The sequence below is a fragment of the Protopterus annectens genome, chromosome 8.part0 (genome assembly GCF_019279795.1).
Source record: "Protopterus annectens isolate FY-2018-M chromosome 8.part0, PAN1.0, whole genome shotgun sequence".
Classification (NCBI taxonomy): Eukaryota; Metazoa; Chordata; order Ceratodontiformes; family Protopteridae; genus Protopterus; species Protopterus annectens.
In genome coordinates this window covers 263,162,544-263,178,983 of record NC_056741.1, presented here as the reverse complement: position 1 = coordinate 263,178,983, position 16,440 = coordinate 263,162,544, and the positions used below count along the sequence as shown (strand labels likewise).

Sequence of the window (16,440 nt, the reverse complement as noted above, 5' to 3'; positions counted from 1 at the left end):
ACACGTGCAGAAAAGCAGAAGACAATTTGGGACTGTGGTCTGTGGCTGACCAAGTTTGCAGATGGCTGCAAGCTGGATGCTGTCTTAAATTCCCTTAGTGATGTGAACATCCTCCAAGAGGGCATTACCCAAACTAATGACTAGTGCCAGAAGTATGGCCTCAAACTGAATGCCAAGAAATGCATCATTATCCCCTTTGAGAAAAAGGGCATCCCCACTAATTATCACATTAATAACAAAGTACTAAGCATGAAATCAGTTGTGAGGGACTTGGGCACCTAGGTTGATAGCAACCTGACTTTTGACCCCCACGTTGCCTCCGTTGTAAGAAAGGCTTTCTACATGGCCCACCTCATAAATAAGGGTATTTCATCCAGGAACAAGGAGGTCATAACATCCCTGTAATCCTCCCTTATCAGACCCATTACTGAGTACAATGCCCCCTTCGGCATGTACCTTACCAAGCACATGCAGCAGCTGTAGAGACCACAGAGGTTCCTGACTAGGAAATTCCAGGGTCTCAAACACCTATCCTATACAGCTAGGCTAAAAGCCCTGTTCCTCTACTCAGTCTTGTACAGACTGCTTAGATGTGACCTGTGTCTGGCATGCAAGGGCATCTCATACCCAGTCTCGATGGAGTTGCTGCATATCAGTAAGTCAAACTCCACTCGTGCAACCCACATGCAAGGCCTTAACCCAGTCTGTGACATTAACAGAACTTGTTGGTGGGATAGATTTGTGTCCCAAAGACTCTCCCATCTGTGGAATGGACTCCTTCTCCATGTTAAGCAGAGTACCTTTCTAGCCCTCTTTAAGAGGAACCTGGACAACTGGATGGGAAACAGAAAAATATACCCCTGGGATCCCACCTGTGTCCCTGCTGGACAGGGGAAACAGGTGCTGACTTTGAGTGAACATGAGCAAAATTCTTGGCTAGGCTTTTAAGGGCCTCCAGGCCAATAGCCTAGTATCATCCTATGAACCTATGATCATATGACAGAGAGAAAGAAGGTAAGAGGAAGCAAGGATGTCCAGCAAAGAGGTGGATGGACTGTGTGAAAGAAGATCTGTAACAATTAGGCATGAGCATCAAAGAAGGCAGGAGTGTGGCATTGAATCGAGAAAGATGGCCACAGTTAACATGATTCCACAAGCCCATGTAGAAAATTGGAAAAGGGGAGCTGATGATGATGTATATATATATATATATATATATATATATATATATATATATATATATATATATATTATATATATTCTTTTCAGAAAGTCATCTTCATATGGTTGTGACAATATGATCAACTTTCTGAAAAGTTTAAGTATTTCTATGATTTTTATGGCGAATGTGGTACAGAGTGTATTTGGGACTATATTATTTTCCCCACTATAGTGCAGTCTCGGAGATGGTATATATAATGAGCAGTAGTTATGGGGGTGCAGTTGGGCTTGCCCCCTGCAAAAACAGAGATTTTGGTGATTGTTTGGTTTCAGCATTATGAAACGTCGAACAGATGGCCTCAACTGTATAAAGTCTGATGCTTCAGAACATCGATATTATGATAGGAAGGAGCCGTTTACATACAGTATATATATATATATATATATATATATATATATATATATATATATATATATATATATACACACACACACACACACACACACACACACACATACACAAATTTACCTATCTATATCACCACAATAATAAATATATTAATTTTGACATCTCTCAAGGGAATACTTTGTTTTGCAAGAAAACTAAGTATTCATTTTAGCTCTGTGAGGTACAGCATTTTTTTCTAGTTTGCCTTGCTGTTGACACAGTGCACTATTTAAACCATTTTTTTTGTTCTTTTAGCCTTCCTTGATTTAGCATTCTTTATTAATTTCATTTCAGTTTCAAACAGTGTGACATTTACTGCACAGATCTTCATCTAAAGTTATTGAAACATGGAGCTGTAGCCTGTTTTTATCTGTGGTTGATTCACATATAATCATATAATAACGTGCTGTTTGTTCACATAAGTGTTGAGGAGATTCCTAAACAAATCATAAACGCAGTGTATGCATGAAAAGGTTAAGGCAGTTGTACTATTAAAATGTTTATTTTAACCCACTGGAACTCAATCCATTTTAACAGCAACCTGTATTCAGCAAAGTTGATGACCAACTGACAGCAGGGGCAAAAAGAGAGTTGTTAACTTAGAACAAGTTAAGAGTACAGAATCAGTGTGAAGTATATGGAGTGGACTGAATGTGCTCTAAATTCAGCGAAAAGACAAGTTTGTTATGCACCTTCCATGAGATATGAAAGGTGCATAACAAACTTTGTTAAGGGCCATTTACTGCTTATTGGAGCAGCTAAAGCTACAGGCACCAAAAAGAAATGTGTGGCATCACTGAGTCTTTTACAACTTTCAAAGCTGTAAAACAGTTATTACTCTCACATTTTTGTCTGTTTTATTTAGCTGTAATCTCACATGGTACTCACCACAAAACAGCTTCAGAAGCCTATCGCAGCTGTAATACACTTTGCTATGCCACAAAAAAAGTGTAGCAAAGTGAAACATTTACTCCTTTTAAAACTGTTATGGGATAAGACCTTTGCTTCTGGCCACTATCTGTCCTGCATCACTATGCCTTTGACAGCTTTCAAAGCTGAATGTTGTCAAACACATCACCATATGCTCAACATTTTTTTCTGTAACTAGTGGCTTATTAGGGTAGCTGAAGCTGCAGTTACCAAAAAGAAATGTGTAGCAGCACTAAGTATTTTACAAGTTTCAAAGCTGTAAAACATTTATTACTCTCACATTTGTTGTCTCTATAACTGGTAGTTTTGTATTTTATTTAATCATTTAGTTCTAAAGTTGATTGTTCTTGTTATATTTATATCATCCTTGGTGCTTTTCTCCCCAGACCTCCACTGAAAATAGGCTTTAGCTTGGTCAGACTATCTCAGTCAAATGGATATAAATAAATAAATAAATAAATACATACATAAATAAAATAGTAGATCAGAATAGCTAAAAATAACAAGACCATGCCTTCACTGTGAAATACTCACCTCAAAACTCCCAAAACTAAAATAATTAAGTTAATTGTTTTTAAGTCTTAACCACATGGTTGTGCATTTTAGAAATGGCTGTCAGGATCCACCTCTTGAGCTTATCTTCTCTTTTCTTTTGAGGTGAATTTATGGGTATCCATTTCTGAAACATATAACAACTTGGCTATAATTGAAGGTCCAGACATAATCCTGTTTTAATGCAGCAGTTTCACAGATATATTAGTAAAAGTGTGTGCAAAAATAAAAAGTATTTCTTTGCTTTTGACTCCGTACTGCTGTAAATCTTTAAATTACCCTCAAGCCAGCTGGCTCTACTAAGGTGGTTAGATTGAATGAGCAGTAGAAGTGGACAGGAAGATTATGGTGTTATATACGAAGAAAAGGCTACCCAGATTTATGAATAAAAAAAAGAAGAAAGAGTGCAGTGTAAGTATAATCATTTGTCTCTCGTAAAACAGGGAGCTTATAATGAAGGTAAAAGAGACACAAAGACAAATGGCAAGATGGTTGACAACATACTGGCAAGTTTAACCTAGACACAAGTAGTTAAATGTATGCAATTAAGCTTAAATGAATAGCATTTTCTACATGGTGGGCAATACTGAATGTGTTTGTGTGTTATTCATTGATATCTCTGTGAAACCGCAGTGATTCCTGTAGCACAGGACAATCTCTGTTCCATTTATAATAAGTATATTTCTTTACCAGTTATGATTGCTAAATTCTGCCTGAGGATCTACACCAGTTTTTTTCGGAACAAGAAATGCAAAGGCATAGAATTTTATTGATCTAGTTGAACAGTTTCCCTTGCCTGTTTCGTAAACTACCTGTGCTATACAGTCTGTGACTTTACTCTCGTCCTTTTGTTGGCATAGGTTTTTCATGTCTCCATCATGCTTTTTATAGCCTATTTTCTTTTTGTCGCTACCACCACTCCTAGGAAATTATATTATACAGCAGTAACCTTTCTGTGAAAAAATGTTTCCTTAAGAAACTTCTTCAGTACCCCTGACAGTTGTTGGCCAGTTTGTTGAGACTGTTTAGCATGTCAGCTTGTCAAGTGTGCAATTTATTGGTATATTATCGAAGGTGGTTTTATCAGTAATAGCATATACAGGTGGAGTGCCTTCTTTTTGTATTAGGTGTGTTTCAGAGGAAGTTTTTCATTGTAATAATTACTGGTACATTGTCTTGTCTGAGACTAGAACTGTTCTGGTAGTGCTGCAATTGTATGTGGACTTTTTGCTTTTCTTTGTGGTAGTGTGACCATGAAATTATGTATATATGTTAGGGGTGTGTGGGTGAGTATGGGGCATAGCCCCTATCTAAAAATCATATAGTATATTGCTGTGCTAATATAATTTGGGAAATGATGTGACATTCAGTGTTGCATTTTCAATGAATACCCATTTAAATAGGATGTTCATGGTAAGTTCACTGTCGATAATAGGAATGAATGTTCAATAGTTTTTATTAAATCCAGTTTATCACATATTCTTAACTCCAGTCTCACAATGTACTGTTTTATTATACTCAACCCAGTCAATTAAAATGGTATTCTGCTAACCTGCATCTCAACCCTTAATGCATGTTAATAACCTTTGCCATATTCCTTCTTCTGTCTTTTTTGGGGAGACTTATTTTAAAGATCCATTAGTTTACCCTTCATAACATTTCTGATATATTAAAGCACAACTTAGCCCCTACCCTAACCCTAACCAGGAAACACTTGCACAGACATTCCTAAAGTCTGTCCTCTTACTCAGCCTTTACCCTAACCCTTCCACTGATGTACACACACACACACACACACACACACACACACACACACACACACACACACACACACACACACACACACACAATCACTCAGACATGGCATACACTCCTGTGGGCAGTTTGAAAGATAGCCAAATTACTTATAGTACATCTTTTGGAGATGGGAATGAAACTAGGTTACTCAGCGAAAAGAAGGATATGCTGAATCCACACATAAAGCACTCTAAGCAAGAAATGAAGTGAAGAACTGATCTGCGAGGCAACAAAATAAACCACTGCACCTTTGTTTCGTCTTTCTAAGAAACAATTAAAATATCTTCCACTAAGTTATGAATTGTTACAACCAAGTAACAGTATAATGATGATGCACAGGAGTATCAATGAAATTAGTGTTTATGCTGACAAAAGTAGATCGAATATATGCTTTACATCCTCTGTATTTGCTAAGGTTGCTTTGTTTGAATACTGGTGAGTGTCCAAAAAATAGTATTTTCTTCAGTGCAGATCCTGAGCATCTCCCTGTCTCTGACACTTGAAGTAGGTACTTGGGTAAGTTCCAAGATGGATCAAAAATGCAGTAAATTTAGAGACACTGGCAATCTCATTTGCTATTGCTGTGTTCACTCCAGTAATTGCCAGCAATGATTTAATTTTAATGTAGCCAGCATCTTACCCCACACCACTGTTATAGAGGGATAATGCTCTGACTGTGGCATAGGTGAGTTTGATTAGTGGTTTTATTTTATTTTTATTTATTTAATATTATTTTACATTTGTGGACTGGGATAGTCCGACTGGATACATGTCCATTTTCAGTGGAGGTCCGGGGAGAAAAGCTCCAAGGCAAAAACATACAGTAAAGTCAGAAAATAATTGCATTTGACAGTCATATCACATACATTGATAGAACAAGTAAGTTATGCAGTCTCTCACATTTTTAAATCACTTGAGTAAATAGACTGAAACAATGTATGTCATATAATAAAATATAATATAGTGGTTTGAGAGCTTGATGCCACAGAATGGGGAAATGTGGTATGCCCATCCTGGGAAGGGAGGAATGGATTGTGTGTGAATAGGGGTATATGTATGTTAGCTGGATTTCCCCTTGTGGACCTTAGGAAACCACCAGGCAGTGCCTTCTCTGGGTGAGTAGGGTGTCCTGCAGATGCTAGACTCTTGCAGAAAAGAGGGGTGTTATAACACTGATGTATATCACATGTCCATATACAGACTATTGCTGGGTGTGCATGGTGGTGGGGTTTAGGGCTTAAAGGCACAAAATCCAAAGCAGCTTTGATGTCTGCCTTTATAATGGTACCTCCCAGTTAACTGTTGCTCGTCCCCCTGTTCCACCTTATTAATGAGAACTAACCCTAACCGCGTCCCTGCCCCTAATCCCAACCCCACTACACCTGCTCTTTTTAGGATACTTCTAAGGTACAGAAACCAAACACTATACAAGTTATCCTAAAGGTTAAGTAAATTTCATTAAAAACACACATGCTTGTATATACACACACACACACACACACACACACACACACACACACACACACACACACACACAAACTCACATGTTGACTCTAAAAATCAAAACTACCAACCTAAATCACTCCCCTATAAATGACATTTAATGTTTTTAAAATTAAAATGGTAAAAAATATAAAACACAGTTAGCCAATCGGAAAACAGCATTACCAACAAAATGGACTAGACTACAAATCCTGCACTAAGATTAAACTAACTAAAAGCATAATTTAATACAAAACTAACAAATTTCAACAAAACTGTCACTAAACTACTAAAATAATACCTAAAGTTAGATGACACTATTAAAAAAAGAATTACAACTAACCTGACAGCTACAGTAGAAAACTGTCAAAATAACTAGTCACGTAAATAATAAACTAAGTAAACTACATAAACCCCCTTCAGTGGACATTTTACTGCATCCCATTGAAATGAATGTGAAACAGTAATCCAAACTAAAAAGAAAATAGGGTAAAACCAGGCAAATGGAATATGTGAACATCTGTAATATTGTATTGCAGGATTAAGGCTCTCAGGTTGTGACTAGTGGCACACATACACTCTTTAATGCTTGTCCATGTCATCATATAGTGTCCCATGATATCCATTTTGTACAAAATGTTCTGAAAGATACAACGATGGTCCACCTTGAGGTCATTTCCTAGTTGGCAGACCTCATCACACCTTTTTGGGAGGCTTCTGGGGTAGCATCCACACAAGGTGTCCAACACTGTCAAATAGCCTCTTTCAAAAGGAATGAGCTGTGGCTGTAATCTCAGGATCCCATGAATGTCCAAATGCTTTAGCATATCACAGAAAGTGTACACAACTACCCAATAGAAGAACCCCATTTCTGTTGTCTCGTTCTGTGATCTTATCCCATTTGGTCACAGCCCAAAGTTCATAACCATAAGTGAGGATGAGGACTTAAACCGACTGGTAAAATGACAGCTCAGACTATGATTCATAGTTTCCCTTTCCCACCACAGACTGCTACAGTGACTGCAGGACTGGTATCCATGTACCAATCCACTGCTCCATTTCCTGATCACCTTTACCATCATTAATGAACAAGTACCCAAAATACTTGTAGCTACTCCCCCCCCCCCCCTCAACCTGGAGAGTGCAGTCCACTTTTTTCTAGGACAAAAACACTGATGTCTTATTTGGAGGTGAAGATTTTCATTCCAGGTGCTCCACATTCAGTAGTGAATCTGCAAATCTGCAACCCTCATAACAGTAAATTGGATATTCTGCACACCTTGACTTACCTCAATATCTTTTTCAGGAAAATCACAAACAGGAGGGGAGACAAGGCACACCTCTGATAGAGTCCTATGCCAACCCTGAAACACTGAGAATGCTACCACATCTTTCACCTCTGAGATACTGGGACAGAACAGTATACAGCAGGGGTCCAGGGACCTCATACCATTTTAACACTTCCCACAAGACATTCCAGTGTACATATTCATGTGTACAGTAGTGTCAGACTCCTATGATCCCTCCACATCTGTAGAAGGATAAATAGTTCATCAGCTGTTTCATGGCCAAGGAAGAATCCACATTGTTTCTCCTAAATTAGATGCTCCATTCCTATATCCTAGTATATGCTTTCCCATGGAAGCTGAAGACTACAATCCTTCCTAAATCTGGAACTCTTGCTCCTTTTTCAAAAAATTGGGACCTCTACGCCAGTTTCACTTTCTAGAGATATTCTTTCAACCTTCTTCATGATAATAAAAAAGCATGTTAAACATGACACACCAGCAATGTCCAGCACCTTCAGCATTTCAGGCAGATCTTATCAACTCCCAAACTGCTGCCACAGTGGAAGTGTTTAATCTCTTTATTAACCTCATCTACTGAAATGGATAACATCTCTCAGTAAATAACTAGCATATCCAAAATAAGCATATTTTCTTGTTTTGCTTCTCTACTCTTTTAAAACCACCACAGTCTTTCACTTAACTTTTATTTGTAAAATTGTATGTAATTTTGCTAAATACATATATATAATATGTATGTACATGAAGCATTACACAGACTATATATGTAATAAGTTTTACAGAATGCCTGGAGTATAATTGCTTACATTTGGGCATCACAATACAACTATCATGTAAAGAACATACTATCTGTTCATGAATATTCATTCCTCTTGTAACAGTTATGGGTTTTGTCTTTCAGGCTGGGGTGAAACCTCAGAGCTGTCGTTTTTGGTCGAACCTGCAGATGTTATTGCAGTGAGGGATCGTCCACTACTTTTGCACTGTCAAGTAGAAGGGGAAGAGCCCATTAAGATCACCTGGCGAAAAAATGGACTGCCTTTAGAAACTGGACTGCGCTATTTCATCCTTAACAATGGTTCCCTGCTCATTGACAATTTCCACAAAAAGCGAGGAAACAATGAGACAGACGCAGGAGAATATGACTGTACGGCACATAACCGTTATGGACTACTGGTCAGCCGCAAAGCAAGAGTACAGATGGCATGTAAGTGTGGAGTCATTTGTTTTAAGTTTTTTACATGTATAATGTATTGTTGTACAGTTGGTAAAAAAAAAAAAAAAGAAAACTCTAGTTTCTACGCCCAGGAAGTCTTCTGTCATGTATGGCAGCAAGATTGCAACTTAATTCATCTGTCCCAGAGTGGAATTTATGGTACCCAATGTTTTATCAGTATGGCAAAACAACAATGTTTCCTTTAGCCTGAGATGAAATTCAGTCAGCCTTGTCATTCTGCTGATGATACATAGACAGGTGTCTAAAATACAACAGCTTGAGTCAGTATATTTTTGAGAACTTGTGTTTTGGAAGAGCAGTCTTCCTTTTCTGAATTTGCAACACAGTAGAGCAAGGAAATGCAGTTCATAGGATCATAGGAGGTTACTAGGCTAATGGCCCTGGGGCCCTTACAACCCTAACCAAGAGTTTATCCCCAAAAAGAAACCTCAGTCAGCACCTGTCACCCCTGTCAATGAAGGACACAGGTGGAACCCCTGGGGCAAATGTGTGGTTTCCCAGCCACTCATCAAGATTGCACTTGAAGAGGGTCAGTGAGGTACCCTGTTTGACATGTATTGGAATTATATTCCAGAGATGGGGCAGCCTCTGGGAGACAGACCTATCTCTCTAGCAGGTTTAGTTGATGTCGCATATTAGATTCAGGCCTTTTGAGCGGGTAATGTGTAAGGAGTTAGACTTATGGATATGGAGCATCTTTAGTAGATCAGGATCCGAGATTGCCTTGTAGACAAGACACAGATCACCCCTGAGCAATCTGTACAATACCAAGCAGAGTGATACTGATTTCAGACTGTCTGCATAGGACAGCTGTTGGAGGTCATGGATTCTCTTTGTGATGTATTTCAGTGGTCTTTCCAGTTGGTGCAGATGTTTGGAGAGGTACATACCAAATGGGGCGTTGTACTCAATTGTTGGTCTAATGAGGGAGGAGTATAGAGAGGTAATGACCTCCTTTTTTTCTGGATGCAATCCCTTCAATTATGAGATGAACCAGGTAAAAGACTTTTCTGACCACTGCTGCTACATGATGGAAAATTGTGAGATTGTTGTCAACCTGTGTACCCAGGTCTCTCATCACAGGTTGTGTACATAGGGGGTTGCTGTTGATGTGGTAATCAGCAGGGGCCAGGTTTTTGCTGAATGGTATGATGATACATTTTTTTTGCATTTATCTTAAGGCCATGACTTTGGCACCAGTCATTTGTTGCTGAGAGACCCTCTTGTAGTATGTTAACATCATTTTGGGAGTCAATGACAGCACCCAACTTACAATTGTCTGCAAACTTGGTCAGCCACAGGTCTTTTGTCTTTGCCTGGACCTCTGAGAAGCAGATGCCAAACAGTAGGGGTCCCGGGACAGATGCCTGGGGAACACCACTGGTGACAGGTCTGCTGTTGGAGATGGAGGTGCCTATTTTGACCCTGTGGTTCCTATCAGTGAGGCCGCCCACCTGATGAGATAAGGATTTACGCCAAGTTGTGTTAGCTTTTCAATGATGCCCGAGTGGGGGATTGAGTCAAAGGCTTTGGCCAAGTCAAGGTAAGCTGCATGTACTGACTTTCCCTCTTCCAGGGGCTTGATGACAGTCTCAAAAAAGTCAGCCAGGCTCAACAGGCAAGATCTACCCTTGACAAATCCAAACTGGGTGGGGTCAAGTGTTTGGGATTGCCTATGTCCTTGTTTATGAGGTCCATAATAATATGCTCCATGACTTTACAGAGCAGACTTGTCAAGCTAATGGGGCAGTAGTTTCCAGGGTCAGTAGTGGCACTACCTTTGTGCAAGGGGATGACAATGGCAGTTATCCACTCTGTTGGAATATAGCCTGTACTTAGGCTGTGGTTGAATAGGGTGCTCAATGGTGAAGCTAGTTCTTGATGGAGATGGTGCAGAATGCAGCCTGGGATACTATAAGGTCCCATGGAAGCTGTACCTTTGATAGGGCCTTTAACACATAAACTATGGAGATATGAGTGCAGGACAAGTATCAGGGATGCCAAATGGGCCTTTGGGGGTACGAGGGGGGGTGAAGTATGTTCTGAACCTATCTGCTAGCAGGTTGGCTAAGTCAACAGGATCGGTGTAAGTGGTACCATTAAGTACTAATTCGGAACAAACTGGGCTTTGCCATGGAGGTTCTTGATGTAACTGAAGAAGGCTTTGTGGTTTACCTTAGTTTCATAGGCTAGTTTCGATTCATAATTGGCTTTTGAGGTTTTTGCTAGTGATCTAATTTGCTTGGTGAGGCTATGGAGGGAGTTTTTCCAAATGGAAATTTGTGCCTTTTCACCTTTGGACAACAGTTTCTTCCTTTTGTTGTAAAGCCTGTTGATGGAGGATGTCCACCAGATAGGTTTGTGTTTCCTTGAGGAGCAGGTTTTAGTTTTGCTGGGTATGGTTGAGTCCATGCAGTTGTACAGGTGCTTGTATACTGCACTGGAGTACTGTTCAGCATAGTTGTCTGCATCCTCTGGGGGGATGGTGTGAAGCTATTGATACCCTCCCTTAGGAGGTTGTAGTCAGTTTTTGAGAAGTTTTTTAGCTTGCTTACGGCTGGGGAGGGGGTTGGGTGGGATAGAAACTTTGAATGTGACAGACCAATGATCTAGTCTCATCAGGGAAGAACTTACTGTTGGAGTGGTGCAGTAGTCACCCATATTGGTGAGAACCAAGTCCAGAATGTTATCTCCCCTTGTGGGAGATGAGACGAGCTGGACTAGTGCATAGAACTGATGAAGTCAAGGAATCATTGGGTGAGTGCATTAGTGCAGGAATAGTTCACCCAGTCTGTGGTGGAGTAGTTGAAGTCACCAAGGATCAGGGTGTTAGGGGATACCTTGATGGAGTCAAGTAGGAGTGGGTGTCCTGAGTCATTGATGGGGGTCTGTAGCTGGCTATAACTTGGATAGGTGTCTTGTCAGCTGTCAGTTGCCCCCGGAATAGTTCTAGTGCATCATGCTGGCAAACCAGTCTGGAGGTGTGCTTGTCTTTAATGAAGATAGAGACTCTACCACCCTTAGTCTTCCCAACCTCATTTTGGGATCAGAATGTGTGGAATGAGGTATAGTCTGGTAAGGCAGGGGTGCTCTCCACTGCACTGAACCAGGTTTCTGTGACTGCACAGATGTTGGCATTTTCCAGTGTAAGGAAAGGCTCTAGTGAGTGCATTTTCAGGTTAAGGCTCCTAGCGTTAAGCAGCATGACCTTCAGTTTGCTTTTTGACAGATCTTTTATGTTGGAAGATTTGTCTTTGGGACATTGCCTAAACAAGGCACAATGGGGGAGGCAACAGCCATGGTCAGAATCTGGAATCCCAGGGGTGACAGGTGGAGGCCATCTCTAGCAAAGCATTGAGGCCTGTCAACCATGTCTTCCTAGGCAGACAGATACTGGATCCCCTTGGAATGACACCAGAAACTAAGCTAATTGCTGAAGTCAATTATTCTTTGTTGGTATTGTGGTATCATTCTTGGTGAATGTATGATGCTGCTTAGGCCTAGGGTCATACCTGCCTGGAACACATACTCTGATAGCTCAATCACATCTCTCTTCATATAGTCCAGGGAGGTATGTCTCAAGTCATTCACATCAACATGGAATGACAGAGCCATACTTGTACTTGTTGTGGAGAGACTTAAATATGTGCGTGATGTGATGGATTCTGACACCTGACAGACAACTGACCGTGATCTTCTCTTTGTCGAGCCTGGTGATGGGGACATTAGAGTATCTCACAACATCTCACAACTGAGTCACCAATGACTAGTATGTTTGGTTTATTGTTATGCCTTATGGGCTGTGATGGTTTATTGTTTTGCCTCATGGGCTGTGTTTGTGAGACACTGGTGTGTTGTCTGCTGTGTGTGACGTGTTTGGTGTTGTGCGAGGAATGTTTGTGAGTGTGTTTTGGAGGTCTCTACTGTTTAGGTAATTTTTTATTGAGGACCTCTGTATAGGTGGGTGTGTGTTGTGCTTGGCTATGTGATGTGGGTGGTGTGGTGTTTGTACTGGTAATGTCCTCTTTGTCAGGAGTACTGACTGTGGTGCGAGCGAGCATGGATTCCAGGTTACTGATGTAGATGCATTTCTGGCAATAAAAGAATTATTTGCTAGGAAAAGAGGGTTGTTAGTGAACATGAGGCAGTTGCTACACTGTCTCAGTATGCCCATGTCAACCAGGCTGGCAGGAGAAACTGATGGGAATTGTCCAAACATAGTGTTCTGAAAACTTGGATGGGCTTATGAAGAGAAGGTTTTGATAAGGGTTTGTCCACAAGAGTGGAGACCACAAAAACCTTCTTAAATGTAAATTAACTGGAATGAAGCCCAAGTGATAAAACCAAAACTAAGAGGGTTAGAATAACAGACAAATTGAATCAGGCTACTAACAAGCAGAAATAAATGCAACAGAATAAAACACTTGAACATTTAAGAGCAAGCAGCAAGGCAAAATAAGGTGATAAAGTAGGAAGAACACAATTACAGTAAAAGCAGCTGAATAAAATAGCTTTTTCAACTTATTAATATGTTTTACAGCTAAAGTTGTCAATATCTTTCCCCTGGATGCAAGCATAGTCTATTATATTGGATCATTTAAGGATCACTTGAAATTGTACTGTTCTGGGGTTAATTATGTTGACTATAAAAAGGTTATGAATATTGTGTATTACACTGCATCCTTCTTATTGTGAGATGGACCCTGGATCTATGAGGCAAGGGAAATATTGCCTTGAAACTTTAGATTATTGATTTATCAGGTTGTTCATTTGTCTCCGAGGACAAATAGTATTTAGTAGCAATTGCATGATATTGCATATCTTAAGATATCTTGGATTATTGTCAGCCTTCTTTTAAATCAAATTATAAAAGTGAAAATACTACCACACAAGTACTGAGTAACGTCCTTATGACAAGGAATCACTTGTATTCCACCGTCATCTTCCTCGATCTGTTAGTATTTGATACCGCAGATCATGCATGCCTGACAGAGTGCCTGCATTATCACTGAGGTCCTTTCAAGTCACACTTGATGCGCTGTTTCTGACATTAATTTGTGTGACACCTACCTGTTGACACCTGGGCCGCTGGTTTATGTTTCACATTGTATGTTCTGCCACTGAGACAGAGGATATCCTAGGCAGAAGCATACCTACCAGTGCTGTGTTGGGGCTATTCATTCATACATTTCCCATTTTTAGGAGCATGTGTCTGATCTTACTATCCTGGAACACTGCTTGGAAGATGTCCTCCATTTGAAAGGTATTAGTCATCTGAAATTCAGTCTACTGACCAGGGTGATGTTAAGAATGCCATTGTCTGTATGTCCCAGGCATTCCTTTTACCCCATGTGTTTATGGGGAGAACAGGCTGGAGTTTGTAACTCTTATGCAAGATAGGGTGGTGATTCTTGATAGCGTGCTTACACTTAAGAACCAAATATTGGCAATTATGAGGCCATTTTGTCATCTAAATAATATAGCTTAGAACAAACACCTTGTACTATCAGTGGTTAGTATAATGGTGATCCATGCATTTTTGTCTTTCTGTCTCAATTATTACAGTACAGTCTTCTTGAGCTTGTGAATTATAATCTTGCCTAATTGCAACATATGCAAAATTCTCCAGTCAGAAGTTTACTATGTATTGCTGTTTCCGGCCATATTAAGGTAGCATTGTGGGTTTTGCACTGGTTACTAGTCATGGCTAGATTGACCTTTAAGATCTTGCTACGCTATTCACTTGGGTTATGAATCTCACTTTAACCACTGATGTAATGTCTGCTGTTGGGAAACAAACCGTAATTAGATCATTATCCAAAAGTATGATTCCTTCATGCATAGAAGACTTGAGAATTACCTGCTTGTTTTCAACCTTTTAAATTTCTTGAAACTACTGACTCTGAAAAGATCGATAGACACTTTGTATTCTGTAGTTACATGTGAACATCATAGCTTCAGACCTGGCAACATTTGTATTAACTTTCACTCTTTCTAATGTGACGTATAGAAACTTTGATCATAACCTCCTCAATAGCACTGTTTTTTAATCTAAAAAAAGGCTTTTGATCTTGTTATTCACTGTTTACTTCTCATGAAACTGTGAAATAAAAGCTTGATCATTGTAAGGAAAACTTGTTCTCTAACTACCTTAGTAATACATTTTTGCTTGCCTGTATAGGTAAAACTTTGTCTTCCTTGTTGTAGCTTACTGGAAGTGCACCCCAATCTACAGTTTTAGGGGCCTACTTGTTTCTTTACACTAATACTCAAGTCCGGGCTTCGCAAATAAAAATGTAGCACTCTGTCCTGTTGACTGTCCTCTGTAATTTAGGTCTGCTTTGTTTTATTATTGTATCTGACCATAGTACACTACAAAGTACAGCCACTGCTTGGTTTAACACAAAAAACTGGAAATAGTACCTTAGGACAGGCTTCCCCAAATAGTACCCCCTGCAACTTAATATAGACATGCAAAATGAAATGATTAAATGGCATTAATAGCTACAAATATGCACAGACCAAACATTCTACATCTATTTTCAAAGTAAGACACTGCATGGCAAAATAAATGCTCACTTTAAATGAACCTCCAGTATTTCACATATGCTTACCTTTTAGACAAAATCAGTCTAGGGAGAGAGGTGTTTCTGTCCCATATTGAATATTGTCTCTAGGTGTGCATTTGTGCTTCCTTTGCACTTTTTGTATTTTGCATTGGGTTACATTTGAAAATTATTTGTTTTAAATTGAAAGATAAGTAAATAATCTTTCAGCATAGATTTCTAGCCTTATGTTTTTGCAAAACACTCTTCAACAGCAGAGTAGAAGGTCAGGATATCATGTAGGAATACTTCTGAACTTCTCAGATTTACGCAGAATGTCCAGATTTTGGCCTCATATTTTTGGTCTGCTCCTCATAAAAATTGTGGATTTCTGGCAATTCACTGATAATTGATGTCGCTAAATGATGACAGCCATTTGAGTTTCAGACTTCACATCCTTCAGGAAAAAGTATGCAAACTCAAATCCTGTTATTATACCAACCTTCTAAGTTTATGAGAGCAATTTTTTTAAATCTGTCCCTAATTTTTTTTATCTTTGTCCCCCCATTATTTTAGGCTTTATCCAGATTTCTTGTGCTCAGTGATTGAAAGGTATGCATGTAGAAAAAAAGTGATGCTCGGGCTAAAGAGATACCAGGAAATCCCAGTATCTCTGCAAAAAAGCCTACACTGAAAAGTCTACATAAGTTTCACTAAAGAAAGACTCAGCATATAGAGTAACTGCTGCAAACAATCAGTGATCCAAATTAGTTACTCTCAAACTAAGTATGATACAAATTTGCCCATAAGAAGGGGGAAAGAAGAAACTCTGGACTGGTATAATATTTCCTGTCATTCCTCAGATAAACCCAGATTCAAGCAGAAGCCACAATCATTATTTGAACAGTTCACTGGGAAACGGCAGGAGTGGGTTACTATTCTTATTCTATCATTTCATGTTTTCCTAACATTGTGTAAAAA

General features: G+C 39.4%; 1 protein-coding gene across 1 annotated transcript in view; it reads left to right on the top strand.

Annotated features, from left to right (window-relative positions):
* Positions 1–16,440, top strand: part of LOC122808215 (immunoglobulin superfamily DCC subclass member 3-like) — a 197,670-nt gene that overhangs the window by 12,466 nt on the left and 168,764 nt on the right. The window contains exon 2 of the mRNA XM_044079178.1: positions 8,579–8,884. Within this exon, the coding sequence (XP_043935113.1) occupies positions 8,579–8,884 (306 nt within the window). The remainder of the gene's footprint in view (positions 1–8,578; positions 8,885–16,440) is intronic.